The sequence below is a fragment of the Leucoraja erinacea genome, chromosome 17 (genome assembly GCF_028641065.1).
Source record: "Leucoraja erinacea ecotype New England chromosome 17, Leri_hhj_1, whole genome shotgun sequence".
NCBI classification, from domain to species: domain Eukaryota; kingdom Metazoa; phylum Chordata; class Chondrichthyes; order Rajiformes; family Rajidae; genus Leucoraja; species Leucoraja erinaceus.
Genome location: NC_073393.1, coordinates 19,057,589 through 19,076,710, shown reverse-complemented (window position 1 = coordinate 19,076,710; position 19,122 = coordinate 19,057,589). Strand labels below are relative to the sequence as shown.

General features: G+C 44.3%; 1 protein-coding gene across 11 annotated transcripts in view; it reads left to right on the top strand.

Moving 5' to 3' along the window:
- Positions 1-11,661: 11,661 nt before the first annotated feature.
- The window catches only part of cnot1 (CCR4-NOT transcription complex, subunit 1), a 145,052-nt gene continuing 137,591 nt past the window's right edge, over positions 11,662-19,122 (top strand). For 5 of the 11 annotated variants that reach the window (XM_055648725.1, XM_055648722.1, XM_055648726.1 and 2 more), the window contains exon 1: positions 12,361-13,023. In XM_055648725.1, coding sequence (XP_055504700.1) covers positions 12,922-13,023 — 102 coding nt within the window. In that variant the 5' untranslated portion in view covers positions 12,361-12,921. The other 6 variants (XM_055648724.1, XM_055648729.1, XM_055648723.1 and 3 more) reach the window with 5 other exon arrangements.

Sequence of the window (19,122 nt, the reverse complement as noted above, 5' to 3'; positions counted from 1 at the left end):
AATTCCAAAGGTGAGATGCAACTAAGATGAAAGATACTGAAAGAAGGCAGGGCATCATTGTAGGATTTTTTCATGACTCATGAAGAAACTCCTTTTCAACCTCTCCATTCTCACAGCATGGCAACGGAGGCGTTTGCCTGACCGTAGCAGCTGGAACAGTCCGTTGCAGGGGTGGAAGGGGTCTCCCATGATCTTATTGGCTCTGGAGTTGCACCTTCTGATGTATAGTTCCTGCAGAGTGAAGTTCCCATAGTGCGTTCGGCCAAACGCACTACTCTCTGCAGAGCCTTCTTGTCCTGGGCAGGTCCTGGGCAGAGCAGTACCCAAACCAAATCGTGATATTTCCAGACAAGATGCTTTCCACAGCTGCTGAGTAGAAGCACTGGAGGATCCTCAAAGACACTCAGAATTTCCTCAATTGCTTGAGGTGGTAAAGGCGCTGTCTTGCCTTACTCACGAGTGCTGCGGCGTGTGATGTTCATGTCATATCCTCAGAGATGTGGACTCCCAGGTATTTAAAACAGCTCACCCTATCCACAGTATCCCCATTTATCCTCAATGGTGTGTACGTCCTTGGATGATGTGCCCTCCTATAGTCCACGTTTATAGCTCCTTCGTTTTTTGATGTTCAAGAGGAGGCTGTTTTCCTGACACCAGAGTGCCAGATCAGCCACCTCCTCCCGTTATCTGAGATCAGGCCCACCACCACAGTGTCTTCAGCAAACTTGATTATCGAATTGGAGCTGAACCTGGAGTTGGAGCTGAATACTCTCCATCTGTTCGGGGGAATGTGACTTTCTTGTCGTATCCCCCTTCTCTGCCTCCGTCTGCGCTGAGGCCTAATGGCGGAGCTGGCGACCTCGAGGCTCCGGAGGCAGCCTGTCAGGACTCGCCCTGGGCTCGCTCCCATGAGGGCGGCCCAGCTCGGGGCTGCAACGGCGCTCCCATGAGAGGTTGTGACGCTCCCGTGAGGGCGGCCTGGCGAGGGGCTGAGACGCTCCCGTCAGGGCAGCCCAGCTCGAGGGTGGAACGGCGCTCCCGTTGGGGCGGCCCAGCCCGAAGGAAACGGCGCTCCCGTGAGGGCAGCCCTGCCCGAGGGTAACGGCGCTCCAGTCGGGGCGGCCCAGCTCGAGGGTGGAACGGCGCTCCTGTCGGGGCGGCCCAGCTCGAGGGTAACGGCGATCCCGTGAGGGCGGCCTGGCGCGGGGCTGAGACGCTCACATGAGGGCGACCCGGCTCGGGGCTGGAACGGTGCTCCGGTGGCTGAGACGGCGTTCTGGCGTCGGCGGCCTGAGTCCGGGGTTCGGCCGTGGGCCAGTGGAAGACGTCGTCAACAGCTGCGTCCGCTGGACTGGAGGGCGGCAGCTTCAACCACCCTGGGCCGCGGTGTTTGAACCGGCCCGTTCGTGGAGTTCGGTGAGCCGCGGGACTGATTTACCATCGCCCGGTGGGGTATCGCCTCAGCGCAGAGGGAGAAGAGGAGGGAAGAGACTGCAGTCCTAAGGTTTTTGCCTCCATCACAGGGAGGAGGTGCTTGGTGGACTCACTGTGGTGGATGTTAATTTGTGTTTACTGTCTGTTCTGTTGTCTATTATTGTATTATTGTATGTATGACTGCAGGCACAAAATTTCGTTCAGACTGAAAGGTCTGAATGACAATAAAGGAAATTCAATTCAATGTATGCATGAGCACAACTCCAATAATGTTAAACATTATGAAGGACAAAGAAGCACCTATTCTGATCATTCCTTCCTTCCACCACTTGAACACCAGGCTACAGTAGGTGCTACCTACAAAGTGCATTGCAAGTTACCTGTTGGCAGTATCTCCGAAACCTGCAAAGTCTGCTATCCTCAGAAGGATATGTATTTTCAGCATATTTCCAATGACTTTAGCCAATTTCTACAAATACCATGTAGAAAGCATCCTGTCCAGATGCATCGCAGCTTGATTTGGCAACTGCAAGAAATTGCAAGCTCAGCCATTCCATCATACATACTAGCCTCTCCCCCATCAACTCCACCAACATGCTGCCTCAGGAAAGCAACCAATATAATCAAGGACTACTCGCACCTTGGTCATTCTTTCTTCTCCTCTCTCCTATTAGGCAGAAAATACAAAACATTGAAATCAAGTACGACCAGATTCAAGAACAGCTACTTTCCTCTTGTTATCAGATTCTTAAATGGACATCTCATATTCCAATCATTTTATCTACCTTGTCGTGGCACTTTTGTTTTAATCTGTTATTTCTCTGTAGCTGTACTCTGTTCTTTCTTTTGCACTACCTGATCTACTCATATATACAGTATGATATGCCTTAATAGCACACAAAACAAAGTTTTTTCACTGCATTTCAGTACACAAGTAATAATCTAATAGTAATACCAGAGGATAAGAGACACAAAGGAGAACCACCATCTGCTGATTCCCCTCTAAGCCATAAGGACATATCAATAAGGAATAGACCACGTGGCATTCCCTCTCCTCCGGAGCTTGGACTATCATCTAAGATCATGGCTGATCTGTTCTTGGTGTTAGCACCAATTTCCTGCCAGATCCTCATAATGCTTAATTCCCCCATGGATCAAAACATTGTCCCTTTCGGATGTGCAGAAATCCTAATGCACAAATCTACTGGTTAACCATGTCCTTTCTCATTATATCTTCCAGAAACTTAATGAACACGATTGCTGTTTCAATGTGTGTGATTTTTTAAAATATCCACCCACTAGTTTTTTTTCTTATTTTCAGTTAATTGATCTATAATGTCATTCTCTTTGGAATTGATGCTTTACCTTTGTAGTTTGTTCATCTACTAGAACATTTCTGAAATCAAGGGAATTTTGGAAGATTATAACCCATGCAACCACTTTTAAAAATAAAAATCTAAAGATGCATGCTATCAGATACCAGATGACTTGTTAGCATTTAGTCCCATTGGGTTGCTGAGGACATTATGTCTAGTGATTAAAAAATTATTCTCCTCCCACATGTCCTGATTTCTCATTTTCAATTTCCTCGTGTCAACCTAAAGGACCAACGTTTTCTTCGCAGCCATATTACTGTTTATGTCAAAGTTTTTTCTTTTGTTACTTCTTATTAGCTTGCACTCCATTTTTAATTTTTTTTTTATCATACTTCATCGGTTTCTAAACTTTTCCCAATCCCCTTTCCTGTCTTCTCAACATTGCATGACATTTATATTACAATTCCTCTACTGAATTGTTCCTAAATTCTCAACTTCCCTACCCAAAAACTTTGTGGGCGAACCTTTACCAGACGGATTGCAGCTCTTCAAGGTGACTCAATAACCCCTTCTCAAGGACAACAGTAGTCACCTTATCAGTGATGCATAGATGCCAATAAAAACAAATCAAGGGTTATAATATCTTAAGCAAAAACAATTGCGAGGTCATTTTATAAAGGTGTGCAAAATCATGGCAGATAAAGCCTGAGTAAATAGAGAGAACCTTTTTTTCCATTAGCAGGGAGGTGAAAGAACAGAGGACACATTTTTTTAATATATGAAAAAACAAAAATGTACATTAGTTATGATGCACTGCCTCTATGTGGTGGATGGAAATTCACTATAGTTTTCAAAGGATATTATTTTCAGATAAAGTTCAGGACTATCGAGACAAGAAAATGGGACTGACTAGATTTCTCTACCAAGAGAAATCTAGTCAGATCTGTGGAATTCTCTGCCTCAGAGGGCGGTGGAGGCCGGTTCTCTGGATACTTTCAAGAGATAGCTAGATGGAGCGCTTAAAGATAGCGGAGTCAGGGGATATGGGAAGAAGGCAGGAACGGGGTACTGATTGAGAATGATCAGCCATGATCACATTAAATGGCGGTGATGGTTCGAAGGGCCGAATGGCCAACTCCAGCACCTATTGTCTATTGTCTAAGAACCAGTGGTGATTCAATGGTCTTCTGTAGTACTGATTTTTAGATTCTATTTTGTTAATAAATAATGGAGGAGGGTATCAAACTTTATAAAACAGAATTGATTGAAGAGGTGAGAAGAAAAAGATTGAGTTCAATGCAGAAAAGTATGAGGTTGTCCACTTGGACTGCAGGAAGCGATTACCCAGTAAATTGTAAGAAACTGGATGTGCAGAGAAATTGAGATACAAGGAACTGCAGATGCTGGAATCTTGAACAAAATGCAAATATTGGTGAAACTCAGCAGGTCGTGCAGCACTTGTGGAGAGAATGGACAGGTGATGTTTTGGATTAGGACCCTTCTTCAGAATGATTTTAGTGGGAAGAAACCTGGAAAAGAGAGACAAAGCATGGCAAGTGGATACAGGTGAGGGGAGTTGGGTTGGCAGAGAGTTTTTAGGTTCATGTTAGGTATTCATGGCGAACTAATGAAAGGCTAACAAATTGATTTCCTTTATCAAAGGCAGCTAGAATACACATATGGGGGGCAGTCCTGTTACAGCTGTACATAACCAGCTAGATCCCCTGCAATATTCAGTGCTGGTGTCATCCCCAAAAAAATAATATATATTTTTTTTTAGGGAGAAGCACCATTTTATTTGTGTCGTAGTAAAAAAGATTATATCGAGGAGAGGTCATAGAGACTAGTTTACATTGCTTTTAATATGTAAGATTAAAAATTATCAAATTTAAGTGGCACAGATTCTTTATCCACTGTGCAAACTAGGGAGTTTAATCTTAAAATTGGTATCAGGCCAACTATACGTATTGCATTATGCAAAAAATAACCCTTTACTCAAAAAGAGAGTAATTATCCCCATCCCCAAATTGGCAAGACTGGTGGTCCACTGCAAATACAAAACCCACGAGAAGGTGGAAAAACAAGGAACTGCAGATGCTTGTTTATGCAAAAATATAAAATGTTGGAATCTCAGGTCGGCATCTTTCCGGACCCAAAATGTCATCTATCCACGTCCTCTAGCGATGTTGCCTGATCTGCTGACTTAATATAAGACCATAATATATAGGAGCCGAATTAAGCCATTCAGCTCATTGAGTCTACTCCGCCATTCAATCATGGCTGATCTATTTTTCCCTTTCAACCCCATTTGACGCCTTTACTAATCAAGCAATCTCCACCTTAAAAATAGCAAAGGTCTTGGCCCCCACAGTTGTCTGTGGCAATGAATTCCACAGATTCACCACCCTCTGGATAAAAAAAATCCTCATCTCCATTCTAAAGGTCAAGATACATCCTTTTATTCTGAGCATGTGCCCTCCATTTCTAAATTCCCCCTTTACTGGAAACATGCTTTCCACGTCCACTCTACCTAGGCCTTTCATAATGTTGTATACCTTCTTAAACAGTGGAGTTACATTTGCAATTTTCTAGACCTCTTGAACCATTCCTGACTCTAGTGATTCTTGAAAGATCAATACTAATGCCTCCACAATCTCAACAGCTACCTCCTTCAGAACCCTGGGATGTAGTCCATCTGGTCCAGGTGACTTATCCACCTTCAGAGCTTGCAGTTACTTCAGCACTTTCTTTTTCGTTTTCAATAGACAATAGACAATAGGTGCAGGAGTAGGCCATTTGGCCCTTCGAGCCAGCACCGCCATTCAATGTGATCAAGGCTGATCATTCCCAATCAGTACCACGTTCCTGTTTTCTCCCCATATCCCCTGACTCCACTATTTTTAAGAGCCCTATCTAGCTCTCTCTTGAAAGCATCCAGAGAACCTGCCTCCTCAGCCCTCTGAGGCAGAGAATTCCACACTCACCACTCTCTGTGATAAAAAGTGTTTCCTCGTCTCCGTTCTAAATGGCTTACTCATTATTCTTAATCTGTGGCCAGTGGTTCTGGTCTCCCCCAACACCGGGAACATGTTTCCTGCCTCTACTGTGTCCAAGCCCTTAACAATCTTATATGTTTCAATGAGATTCCCTCTCATCCTTCTAAACTCCAGAGTGTACAAGCCCAGCTGCTCCATTCTCTCAGCATATGACAGTCCCGCCATCCCGGGAATTAACCTTGTAAACCTACGCTGGACTCCCTAAATAGCAAGAATGTCCTTCCTCAAATTAGGGGACGAAAACTGCACACAATACTCCAGGTGTGGTCTCAATAGGGCTCTGTACAACTGCAGAAGGACCTCTTTGCACCTATATTCGATTCCTCTTGTTATAAAGGCCCAGGGGCGGAAAACCGGGGGGGGGGGGGGGGGGGGGGGGCAGAGGGGACACGTCCCCCCCCACCACATGTTTTGAGAAGTGGCGGACATCCCCCCTCCCAAGTTTTTGTCATCCCGATTTAAAAATCTCCGCTTTCGCGAGACAGTGGAGGTGGGACTGCTGAACGAGGGCTCCGATTGGACAAGAGAGATGTCGGTCAGCAGGCAATGGGGGCGGGACATGATGATTTAGCGCAATGATTGGAGGATGGTGGAATGGTGGGGGGGGGGGGGGGTGGGACTGATGATAGAGTGCGGTGATTGGTGGAGGGAGACGTGCGCCTCATATGTAGCCAGGATCGATCCCGGCCTGGTCTCCCGCGCTGTCCCTTCCGCACCAGAGTGCCCCCCCTCCCCACCATGAGTGGCCAGAGAGGTCGGGAGTCAGACGCGAGCTGTACCCCCAGGCCCACAGCCAGCGCAGATCGGAGGGGAGGCTGGCTGGACAATGGTGCCTTCCTCACCTTGGTGCCACTGTGTTGTGTTGTGTCGTGGACTTTCTGTGTTTGTGCTTTTTTTTTTAAATTCTATTTTTTTTTAATATGTTTTAATATTTATTATTTATTTATTTTTATGATACTGACGGTAAAGGGAAATTCATTTTGTTGTCTCTAATTGAGACAATGACAATAAATTTGAATACAATACAATACAGAAGCAGCGCTAAACCCAGCTCAACTCTGCCTGTCCGCGGAGAAGCTGCGCTGGTATCCCGTCAGTCCAGGCAGGGCTTGGAGGTTAACCTGGCGAGACAGGCAGAGTTGAACTGAATTTAGCGCTGGATTGAGCCTCCGAAGCCTCGCGCATGTGTGTGTGTGAATGTGCACATGCGCGTGCGGCCGACAAAAAATTGTGTCCCCCCTGTCCCCCCGGTCCCCTCCATATTATGATAGTGAGTTCCGTGCCTGTAAAGGCCAACATGCCATTCGCTTTCTTCACTACCTGCTGTATCTGCATGCTTGCTTTCATAGACTGATGTACAAGGACCCCTAGATCCTGGTGTACTTCTCCTTTTCCCAACTTGACGCCATTTAGATAGTAATCTGCCTTCCTGTTTTTGCTACCAAAGTGGATAACCTCACATTTATCTACATTAAACTTTATCTGCCATACATCTGCCCACACCCCCAACCTGTCCAAGTCACCCTGCATTCTCATAGCATCCTCCTCACAGTTCACACAGCCACCCAGCTTTGTGTCATCTGCAAATTTGCTAATGTTACTTTGAATCCCTTCATCAAAATCATTGATGTATATTGTAAATAGCTACGGTCCCAGCACCGAGCCTAGCGGTACCCCACTAGTCACTGCCTGCCATTCTGAAAGGGACCCATTAATCCCTACTCTTTGTTTCCTGTCTGCCAACCACTTCTCTATCCATGTCAGCACTCTACCCCCAATACCATGTGCCCTAATTTTGCTGACTAATCTCCTATGTGGGACCTTATCAAATGCTTTCTGAAAGTCCAGGTACACTACATCCACTGGTTCTCCCTTGTCCATTTTCCTAGTTACATCTTCAAAAAATTCCAGAAGATTAGTCGAGCATGATTTCCCCATCGTAAATCCATGCTGACTCTGACCGATCCTGTTACTGCTATCCAAATGTTCGGCTATCTCATCTTTTAGAATTGACTCCAGCATCTTCCCCACCACCGATGTCAGGCTAACTGGTCTATAATTCCCTGTTTTCTCTCCCGCCTTTCTTAAAAAGTGGAATAACATTAGCTACTCTCCAATCCTCAGGAACTGATCCTGAGTCTATAGAACATTGGAAAATTATCACCAATGCATCCACGATTTCTAGAGCCACTTCCTTAAGTACCCTGGGATGCAGACCATCAGGCCCTGGGGATTTATTAGCCTTCAGTCCCATCAGTCTATCCAACACCATTTCCTGCCAAATGTGGATTCCCTTCAGTTCCTCTGTCACCCCAGATCCTCTAGCCATTACTATATCAGGAAGATTGTTTGTGTCCTCCTTTGTGATGTCAGATCCAAAGTACCTGTTCAACTCATCTGCCATTTCCTTGTTCCCCATAATAAATTCACCTTTTTCGGTCTTCAAGAATCCAACTTTGGTCTTTACTAATTTTTTCCTCTTCACATACCTAAGAAAGGGTTTAGTATCCTGCTTTATATTCTTGGCTAGCTTACCTTCGTACCTCATCTTTTCTCCCCACAAAGTCTTTTTAGTTATCTTCTGTTGGACTTTAAACATTACCCAATCCTCTTGCTTCCTGCACATCTTTGCTACGTTGTACTTCTTCACTTTAATTTTATACTGTCCCTGACGTCCCTTTCCCCCCCTTGGAATCTTTCTTCCTCCTAGGAATTAACTGGTCCTGCACCTTCTGTATTATTCCTAGAAACACCTGCCATTTTTGTTCCACTGTCATCCCTGCTAGTGTATCTTTCAAGTCAACTTTGGCCAGCTCCTCCCTCATGGCCCCATAGTCCCCTTTATTCAACTGCAACACTGACACCTCCGATCTACTCTTCTCCCTCTCCAATTGTAAATTAAACCTGACCATGTTATGGTCACTGCCTCCTAATGGCTCATTAACCTCTAGGTCCTTTATCAAATCCGGTTCATTACATAACACTAAATCCAGAATAGCCTTCTCCCTGGTAGGCTACAATACAAGCTGTTCTAAGAATCCATCACAAAGGCACTCTACTAAGTCCCTATCTTGGGGTCCAGTACCAACCTGATTTTCCCAGTCTACATGCATGTTGCAATCTCCCATAACAACCACAGCATTACTTTTACTACATGCCAATTTTAAGTCCTGATTCAACTTGCGTCCTATGTCCAGGCTACTGTTTGGGGGCCTGTAGATTAGTCCCATTAAGGTCTTTTTACCCTTACAATTCCTTAGTTCTATCCATACTGACTCCACATCTCCTGTTTCAATGTCACCTCTTGCAAGGGACTGAATTTCATTCCTCACCAATAGGGCAACCCCACCCCCTCTGCCCACCTGTCTATCTTTTCGATAGGAGGTATACCCTTGAATATTCAGTTCCCAGCCCTGGCCCTCTTGCAGCCATGTCTCAGTAATTCCCACAACATCATACTTGCCAGTTTCTAACTGAGCCTCAAGCTCGTCCACTTTATTCCTTATACTTTGTGCATTCATATACAGCACTTTGACCTCCGCATTCACTTCCCCCCTCGATCCGCTCGCAATTGGCCCTGACCTTACTCTGTTGTCCATTCTCGAGCTTTCCTTCCCATTAATTCGAGAATTTTTTGTAATTTTTCCTGTAGCCACTGCCCCTTCAACTCCATCCTTATACGCCCAATTTGTCAATCCCTCACCCCCACTATTTAGTTTAAACCCACACATGTAGCCCTAGCAAACCTGCCTGCCAGAATGTCGGTCCCCCTCCAGTTAAGGTGTAACCCGTCCCTTTAGTACAGGTCACCCCTACCCCAGAAGAGATCCCAGTGCTCTATAAATCTAATCTAAATCCTTGCTCCCTGCTCCAGCCCTTCAGCCACACATTCAGATCCCCTATCTCCCTGTTCCTGTCCTCACTAGCACGAGGTATTGGAAGCAATCCAGAGATAACCACCCTAGAAGTCTGACATTTCAGTCTTCTTCCCAACTCTCTGAAGTCATGTTGGGGAACCTCCTTCCTCTTTTTCCCGATGTCGTTTGTGCTTACGTGCACAACTACTGCCGGCTGTTCACCTTCTCCCTCGAGGATGTTCTGAATTCGGCTCATGACATCCTGAACCCTGGCACCAGGGAGGCAACAGACCATCCTCGCATCTCGTCTGCCGCCACAGAATCTCCTGTCCGCTCCTCGGACAATGGAGTCACCCACCACTAGGGCTCTGCCTGACGTCGGTCTCGCCGGTCGAGTCCCATCTCTAGGACTGGAGCCACCGACGTGTCCGCCACTCGGACTGGAAACATTGTCTCCCCGGACAGTTCCCAAGAGGGCGTACCTGTTTTCATTAGGCACAGCCACCTGAGTCTTCTGCACTCCACGATTTCCACCCTTTCTCTCCGTCACACACCTTGGTTCTTCCCGTATCCTCGGCGTATTCTCCTGAACTTTTTGTTCAACAAGCATAACAGTCATGGGATCAATAAGCATAGATAAGATGAAGAGCAAATGTAATTATTTTTTTATTTAACTGTAAGAATAAGTTTAAAGGATAGGCAGAACCTTTTTTCCAAGTGGGAAATATCAAATATGAAGATCATAGCTTTAAGGTGAGAGGGGCAAAGTTTAAAGATGTGCGGGGTAAAGTTTTTACAGAGGGTGGCTGAGTGCCTGAAACACGCTGCCAGGGTTGGTGGTGGAGGCAGATATGATAGTGGCATTTACGTCTTTCGATGCGCATATGAACATGGAGGGATATGGATTATGTGCAGGTAGATAAGAGATGGTCTGCATCGTGTTCAGCAGATATTGTGGGCCGAAGAGCCTGTTCTTGCACTGTACTATATTCTATGACTGCATAGCCCATATAATGCAGCTTTTCTCACCTTTGCGTTAAATCTCTGCTCTTGAAATGATTGCAGAACCTATGGTTTAAAGTTGTACTGCTGTATGATTTAAAATAAAATTTGGTCAAATAATCTAAATAATAGCTGATGGAGCTATGTTTTGTGATGTTTTGTGTTTATCATAAGTGTGAATAGCCTAACAGCGCTGGACCCGGGTTCGATCCTGACTTCGGGTGCTGTCTGTATGTTGTGACGAAAGATCATATCTATGATCTTTGGTTGTGACCGCGTGGGTTTGCTCCGGTTTCCACCCACATCTCAAAGACGTGTGGTTTTGTCGGTTAATTGGACTTAAATGTCCCCTGGTGTACAGGGAATAGCTGAGATGAGAAAGCGGGGATAACATGGACCAAATGACAACGGGCGATCGATAGTCGCCGTGGACTCGGCGGACCGAGGGGCCTGTTTCCACGTTGTGCCCATAAAGTAAACTAATTGAAAATATTCACATAGGTAGACAAAAATGCTGGAGAAACTCAGCGGGCGAGGCAGCATCTATGAAAATAAGGCGACGTTTCGGGTCGAGACCCTTCTTCAGACTGTAAGACACTTCTCCATGCCATGGAAGTCCATTCCATTGCTCTCTTCCATGGATCAACATTTGCACGTTATGGGTGAAAGTGAAGCAAATAATGAAGGTGTTGGATAAAGTGGAAGGGATCATTGTGATGAGAGTACATTGTTGGTGCAAAGTGCACACACCAGCGACAATTGGAACTAAAGGCATAAATCTCCGCGACACCGTCTGGTCACATGACCCAGCCACATGACCACAATTTGCACCAACCATTTGACTCTTTAAAAAAAAATTGCACATTATATTTTGATCACACTTAAAAAAACCCACGACAAACACAAAGGCCGTATATTTATTTGCCAGTCATTTCGTCTCCTTTTCCAACAATTAAAAAAAAATCCACACCGATTAAATGTCACGTGATGCGAGATCTCCCTCCCTCTTTTTCAAAACAACAAAGTGATGTGCAGGAGAATGAGGGATGTGAGTCTGTGGCAAAGTGAATGGATTTTAATGTAAAATAAAATATATATATAATTCATGCAGGCACGATTTGGTGTTAGCGCCGGGCAGCGCGAGCGAGCGTTGGACTGTGCCACTGCGGCGGGCGCGCGGATTCGGCGGGGGGAGCGGGGGGGAAGGTTGAAGCTGGCGTGCTGGCGGCGGCGGGCTGGAGGGTAGAGAGCGGCGCGTCCACCAGCTCTGTTGGTTATACGTATATATATAAATATATAAATTATATATATCATATATATATAGAGAGAGAGAAAAGAGGGGGTGTTTAAAAAACTATTGCTGAAATAAAAGAAACTTGAACAAAAAAAATAAACCCCCCCCCCAAAAAAACTCTTCTCCGCTTCAACCCGCTGACCGGAAACCCTCAACTTTACCCCCTCCCCAATCAACAAAAAAAAACTCGGAGCAGTCTCGCTCTCGCCCGACTAATCGCGCGACTAATCGGCGGGCTCGGGATTGTTTTCTTCTGGTATCGGTTTTTTTTTAAAGAGTAAATTTAAGTGGAGCTTTTTTTTTAAGTGTCTGGCCGGCGCTAAAAAGTTTTCTGAGGAAATTTTTAATTTTGTTTTTTTTGTTGTTGTGTTTGTCGGTGGTTCCAAGATGGCGCAGTGAGTGAGGCCCCGCTGCCGCCGCCATTTGCAGCCGCGCCGACCGAGCGAGCAAGCGAGCCGAGAGCCCGAGTAAACGCAGCCAGGCCAGGCCAGGCCGCCTCCTCTCTCGTCTCCTCTCCCCCGACCTCCCCGCCGCCATCCTCCCCTCCCTTCCCCAATTCACCCCCTCCCCCCTCCTCCCCATCTCGGCCTCTCTCTTATCCCACCGGCAAGGCAGCGCCATGTTCAGGCTACACGGAGGAGGAGGAGGAACAGCGGCAGCAGGAGAAAAGTGAGCCGAGAGCCGGGGACAGGCCGAAGACAGACAGACTCGGGGGGGCGAAGCCTGAGAGGAACCGGAGCGGAAGCGGAGCAAACACTCCTGAAGTGACCATCGGGCCTCCGGATTCACCCGTGAGAACACTTAGCAGAAGGCGATCCCTTCCCTCCTCCATCGTTTTTATATATATTTATGAAAGAGAGAGGAAAGCGCTGAAACGAGAAGAGAAAAAATTCTTTTTCCAGTAAAAGAAAGGGGAATAATGACCATTTCCCGCTTTCCTCAGCTGACCGCCCCGACCAGCAATGAATCTTGACTCGTTATCGCTGGCCTTGTCTCAAATCAGCTACCTTGTGGACAACCTGACCAAGAAGAATTACAAATCCAGCCAACAGGAGATCTCTCATGTGAGTTTGCCATGAAACGATTCTCGCGCACTGTGCACTTGAGGCCCAGGAAGCCTGAGGCCTGCTCCATTAGAGAGCGAGAGTATCAATGTGTGTGTGTGAGAGAGAGAGATAGTGGGGAGAAACTGTAAAATAACTTAAAAAACAATGGACTGAAAGGCAGTTTTGTGATCTGATCTTTCTCTGATAGCTTAACTACGAGAAACTAGATCGGCGAATAGACGCTCACATGGTGAAGTCTGAAGCCTAAGGGGAAACAAAGTATTAAAAGCAAATCTTAGAAAGGAAAGAAAATGCTCTCACTAGTTATTTAGTTGTTGAAAGGGATGATGGGGGGGGGGGGGGGGGGGAGTTGTAAGTTTGAGAAACGACGTAACTCGACGAGAGTTACTAACTCATTCGAGAGTGAGGCCTAATAAAGGATCAGTAAAAAGTGGGGGGAGGGAGTGAAAGGAGTTGGTGTGTTTACTATGTATATATGTTTTAATTCCCTTTGTGGTGTTTTGTGTTTATCTTAAGTTTTATATTGTTCTATTTGAATAGAAAGTTTGCAAAAAAAGCAAATTCATGAGCAACTTAGCAATTACTCATTAAGTTTCCAGCTTTGAAGTACTCTGGTTTAAAAAGTATTCATACCTTACACTTACACGCATGCCCTAATTTCAAATTAATGGAAAGTTCTCCAAGTGCTTTAGGCTTTCCTTTTTATAAGCTGATGATCAACAAAAGCAAATCATTCTGAAAACTCACTCCCAAGTACACCCGTTTCTCAAAAGGTTGAGCCTTTTTCACTTGTATTAGCCATTGGAGGGAAGGTAAAGGTGTTGACAACAATTTGAATCTATACTGGAAAAATGTGAATTTCATTCTTTCACAGATAAATAGAAAAGTGGAATTGAGATCTGAAATGAATTAGCAAAATGCTTTGTAGTAATCAATTATTGGTGCACAGCGATGAACTGTCTTTTAGTGACCTATTTACACGTTAACTTTATGTACTTCAGATTTTATGGCATATTTTGGTCCTTTTAGGTGTGGGAAGTATTTTTGATTAACGGTGTCAATCATGTTCATAAGTTATAGGAGCAGAATTAGACAATTTGATCCATCATGGCTCCTCATTCTGCTTTTTATATTTAAGAAAAATGTAAATTCTTCGCTGTTAATAGTAGTCACATAGTTTTTGGTGGCACATTACAGTAACATTCTGATGATCTGGCATCAGTTTTATTTGCAAATCCAGATGGTGTGGCACCCATATCATTAGTTTGGAATATGACCCTAAAATCCACAGTGTAAGTGAGGTTTGCAGCCAGAGCTGGGGGTCTGGAGTACGGCCTACACCAGAATTGTGGGCTGGGTGTACAGCTGGAGTTGAAATTTGGGTCCAGAACTCCATTGGTCGGGTTTACTTGTAGATAGAGCTGGGGATTGGAGTGTTTTACTTGGTGTACTCAATTTTTTACTCCATATAAACTCATGGATTTACTGGAAAATGTACCAGTGCATTAAAAACTGAAATAAGTGTATGGATTTTAATAGGAGTAACATATAATAGTCTGAAAAATCTGACCAGCACTTCCAAAGTCCCATGAGTGCTGTATTATCAGTTTTATTTTAGTAATAATTCGAAGTGACATGGCATCTTTGGGAAACTGAATTTAATTGGGGAGAGGAAAGGTACTGCAATATGATTAGAAAATAAGTTTTAAGCATTCGCCTTTTTCGTCTAAATTAGTTAGCCATTCATCAAGGCCAAGGCTTCCACCTCTCCCATTCTTACATGCATGCACATCTCTTGATTCCACTAATCTTCAGAAATTATCAATTTTTGTTTGCATTAACTTAATGATTAGCCTTGTGCAGCCTCTAGGATAAAGAATTCCATAGACAACTTGGAATGAAGAAACTTCTCATATCAGTCTGAAATGGCATCCCCTTATTGTGAGACTATGACCCTATTTCTGGAATTCTCAGCTAAGGGAAATTTCCTCCTATGCACTCTGACCTTGCAAGAATTTTGTAAGAGTCAATGAGATTATCTCTCAATCTTCTAAACTTTAGGGAATAAAAGGCTAGTCTGTTTATATAACAAACATACTGTGCTGGGAAGTATTGTAAATCTTGCACTTTTTACAGCAAGTGTATTTTAGGCATTGTGGATTGAATACTCAATTTCATAGAAAACATAGAAAATAGGTGCAGGTGGAGGCCATTCAGCCCTTCAAGCCAGCACCGCCATTCATTGTGATCATGGCTGAACGTTCCCAAACAATAACCTGTGTCTGCCTTCTCCCTATATCCCTTGATTCCACTGGCCCCTAAAGCTCTATCTAACTCTCTCTTAAATCCATCCAGTGATTTGGCCTCCACTGCCCTCTGTGGCAGAGAATTCCACAAATTCACATCTCTCTGGGTGTAAAGGTTTTTTCTCACCTCAGTCTTAAATGGCCTCCCCTTTATTCTTAGACTGTGGGCACTGGTTCTAGACTCGCCCAACATTGGGAACATTTTTCCTGCATCAAGCTTGTCCAGTCCTTTTATAATAGATTTCTCCCCCCCCCCCCATCCATCTTAACTCCAGTGAATTCAAGCCTAGTCTTTTCAATCTTTCCTCATATGACAGTCTCGCCATCCCAGGGATCAGTCTCGTGAACCTACGCTGCACTGCCTCAATCACAAAGATGTCCTTCCTCAAATTAGGAGACCAAAACTGTACACAATACTCCAGATGTAGTCTTACCAGAGCCCTATACAACTGCAGAAGAACCTCTTTACTCCTATACTGAAATCCTCTAGTTATGAAGGCCACCATTCCATTAGCTTTCTTCACTGGCTGCTGTACCTGCACGCCAACTTTCAGTGATTGGTGTACAAGGACACCCAGGTCTCACTGCACCTCCCTCTTACCTAACCTAACCCCATTGAAATAATAATCTGCCACCTTGTTTTTGACACTAAAGTGGATAACCTCACATTTATCTATATTATACTGCATCTGCCCACTCACTCAACCTGTCCAAGTCACACTGCAACCTCCTAACGTCCTCTTCACAGTTCACACTGCCACCTAGCTTTGTGTTATCTGCAAACTTGCAAGTGTTGCTCCCAATTGCCTCTTCCAAATCATTAATATATAAGATAAACTGTTGCGTACCCAACACCGAGCCTTGCAGCACTCCACTTGCCACTGCCTGTCATTCTGAAAAGGACCCGTTCACTCCTACTCTTTGCTTCCTGGTTGCCAACCACTTTTCTATCCATGTCAACACCCTACCCCCAATACCATCTGCGCTAATTTTAGCCACCAATCTCCCGTGCGGGACCTTATCAAAGGCTTTCTGAAAGTCTAGATACACTACATCCACTGGCTCCTCTTCATCCATTTTACTTGTCACATCCTCAAAAAATTCCAGAAGATTAGTCAAGCCTGATTTCCCTTTCATACATCCATGTTGACTTGGACAAATCCTTTTACTGCTATCCAAATGCCCCATTATTACCTCTTTAATAATTGACTCCAGCATCTTTCCCACCAGCGAAGTCAGGCTAACTGGTCTGTAATTCCCTGTTTTCTCTCCTGCTCCTTTCTTGAAAAGTGGGATAACATTAGCTATCCTCCAATCCACAGGAACTGATCCTGAATCTATTGAACATTGGAAAATGATCACCAATGCGTCCACTATTTCTATAGCTACCTCCCTGAGGACCCTGGGATGCAGACCATCAGGCCCAGGGGATTTTTCATCCTTCAGTCCCATTAGCCAACCCAATACTATTTCTCGCCTAATGAAAATATATTTCAGTTCCTCTACCCCCTTAGATACTCTGTCCTCCAGTACATCTGGGAGATTTTTGGGTCTTCCTTAGTGAAGACAGATCTGAAGTACTTGTCCAACTCTTCTGCCATTTCCTTGTTGCCCACAATAATTTCACTCGTGTCTGCCTTCAAGGGACCCACATTTGACTTTGCTACTCTTTTTCCCTTAACATATCTAAAGATGCTTGTACTGTCCTTCTTTATATTCCTGGCCAGCTTCCCCTCGTACTTCATCTTTTCAGCCCTTATTGCCAGTTTTGTTTCCTTCTGTTGTCCTATGAAAGTTTCCCAATCCTCTGGCTTCCGGCTATTCTTTGCTGTGTTGTACATATTTTCTTTTAGTTTTATTCTATCCCTAACTTCTCTTTTCAGCCACAGTTGCCTCCTACTGCCCTTAAAATCTTTCTTCCTTTTTGGAATGAAATGATCCTGCGTCTTCCAGAAATTCCTGCCATTGCTGTTCCACCGTCCTTCCTGCTAGGATCCCTTTCCAGTCTACCTTGGCCAGCTGCTCTCTCATGCCTTCATAGTGCCCTTTGTTCAACTGTATCACTGACACTTCCGATTTAATCTTCTCCTTCTCAAATTGCTGATTAAAACAAATCATATTATGATCACTACCTCCAAGAGGTTCCTTTACCTCGCATTCTCTTGTCAAATCTGGTTCATTGGACAACACTAAATCCAGAATTGCCTTTTCTCTGGTCAGCTCCATTACAAGCTGCTCTAAGAATCCATCTCGGAGACACTTTACAAACTCTTTATTGGAGTCCTGAACCAACCTGATTTTCCCAGTCTACCTGCATAATGAAATCCCCCATCACCACAGTGGCATTACCTTTGTTACATGCCAGTTTTAACTCCTGCAACTTGCATTACATCCGGGCTACTATTTGGGGGTTTGTAGATAACACCAATTAGTGTCTTCTTGCCTTTAGATCAGATTCAGATTCAGATTCAACTTTAATTGTCATTGTCAGTGTACAGTAGAGAGACAACGAAATGCAGTATCCTTTGCAATTCCTCAACTCAATCCACAGTGACTCTACCTTGTCAGTCCCTATGTCTTCCCTTGCAAGGGATTGAATTCCATCCTTCACCAGCAGAGCTATTTCTCCCCCACCCCCCCCCCTCCTCTGCCCACGCCTGTCCTTTCTGTAGGACGTATAACCCTGAATATTAAGTTCCCAGGCCCGATCCTCCTGCAGCCATGTCTCAGTAATCCCCACAATGTCATATCTACCAACCTCAAGCTCATCTACTTTACTTCTTATACATTTTACACATTTTACTGCAAATCTGTTCCTGAGTATTGACCCCTGCTAGAAGTTACGCAGGATAATAATGGTGGAGACGAGATGCGATGTGGCTTGGGTGCACCCTTAGCTGTCAAGGTTTGCTGGGCATGGTGAACTTAAAACAATTTGAAGCAATTGACTGAACGCTAAACTTTTTGTCCATACAGTTTAGTTTTACACTTTTGGAAAGCAATTTGGAAGTAATTCAGAGGTTTTGTAGTATCAGCAAATTAAAACATGGTTCATGCAAAAACCAGCATTTGAAACTTCAAATGAGAGGCTTTGTCCTAATTGCGGTCTACTGTATGGCTGAGCCATAGGGTGTTTCTTTTGGACAGCTACGTTAGGTGACTCGTGTATTTAAACACTTCGAGCATGAATGATCCACCTGGGTGAGAATTTTACAAATGCATATGGGACAGAAACCCAGAGTTTGCCTTTAGGAAATCGGAGGATACTTAGGGTAAACTGTAATGCAGACTTAAAATGGGTATCATATTAATGTTGAAGCCTTTCTGATTTTAGGTGAGTATATACCAAATTGAAATTGCCTCCTCCTGACACGTCCAAATTATAGATTTAATGGTATTTTCAATATCTATAAGAATTTTTTATTTTAAGAAACTCAAATCTGATTTCAACATTTTTAAAGCTTTAATGTGTACCATCACCATAATATCATATGACTATTTCTCAGTAGTCTCACTTGTTATAGTGGGATACTTAAAAGGCTTCCCCCAATGAGTGGGAAAAGTTTTTAAACTTTTTAGAGCTTCTGATGCTTTCCATTAATGAGTATCTGAGTTATAGATTGATAACCTTTTGTTTGATATTCTTTATAGATTGAAAATTAGAATTCCATTAGTTTCTTAACCTGAACTCTTGCCATCAAACACCTGTATTTAATGTTCCAAGGACCCTTTGGTCTTCCACTATATTATGACTAGTTCAATCCTGGGTGTAATGTTTTTTCACTATGAC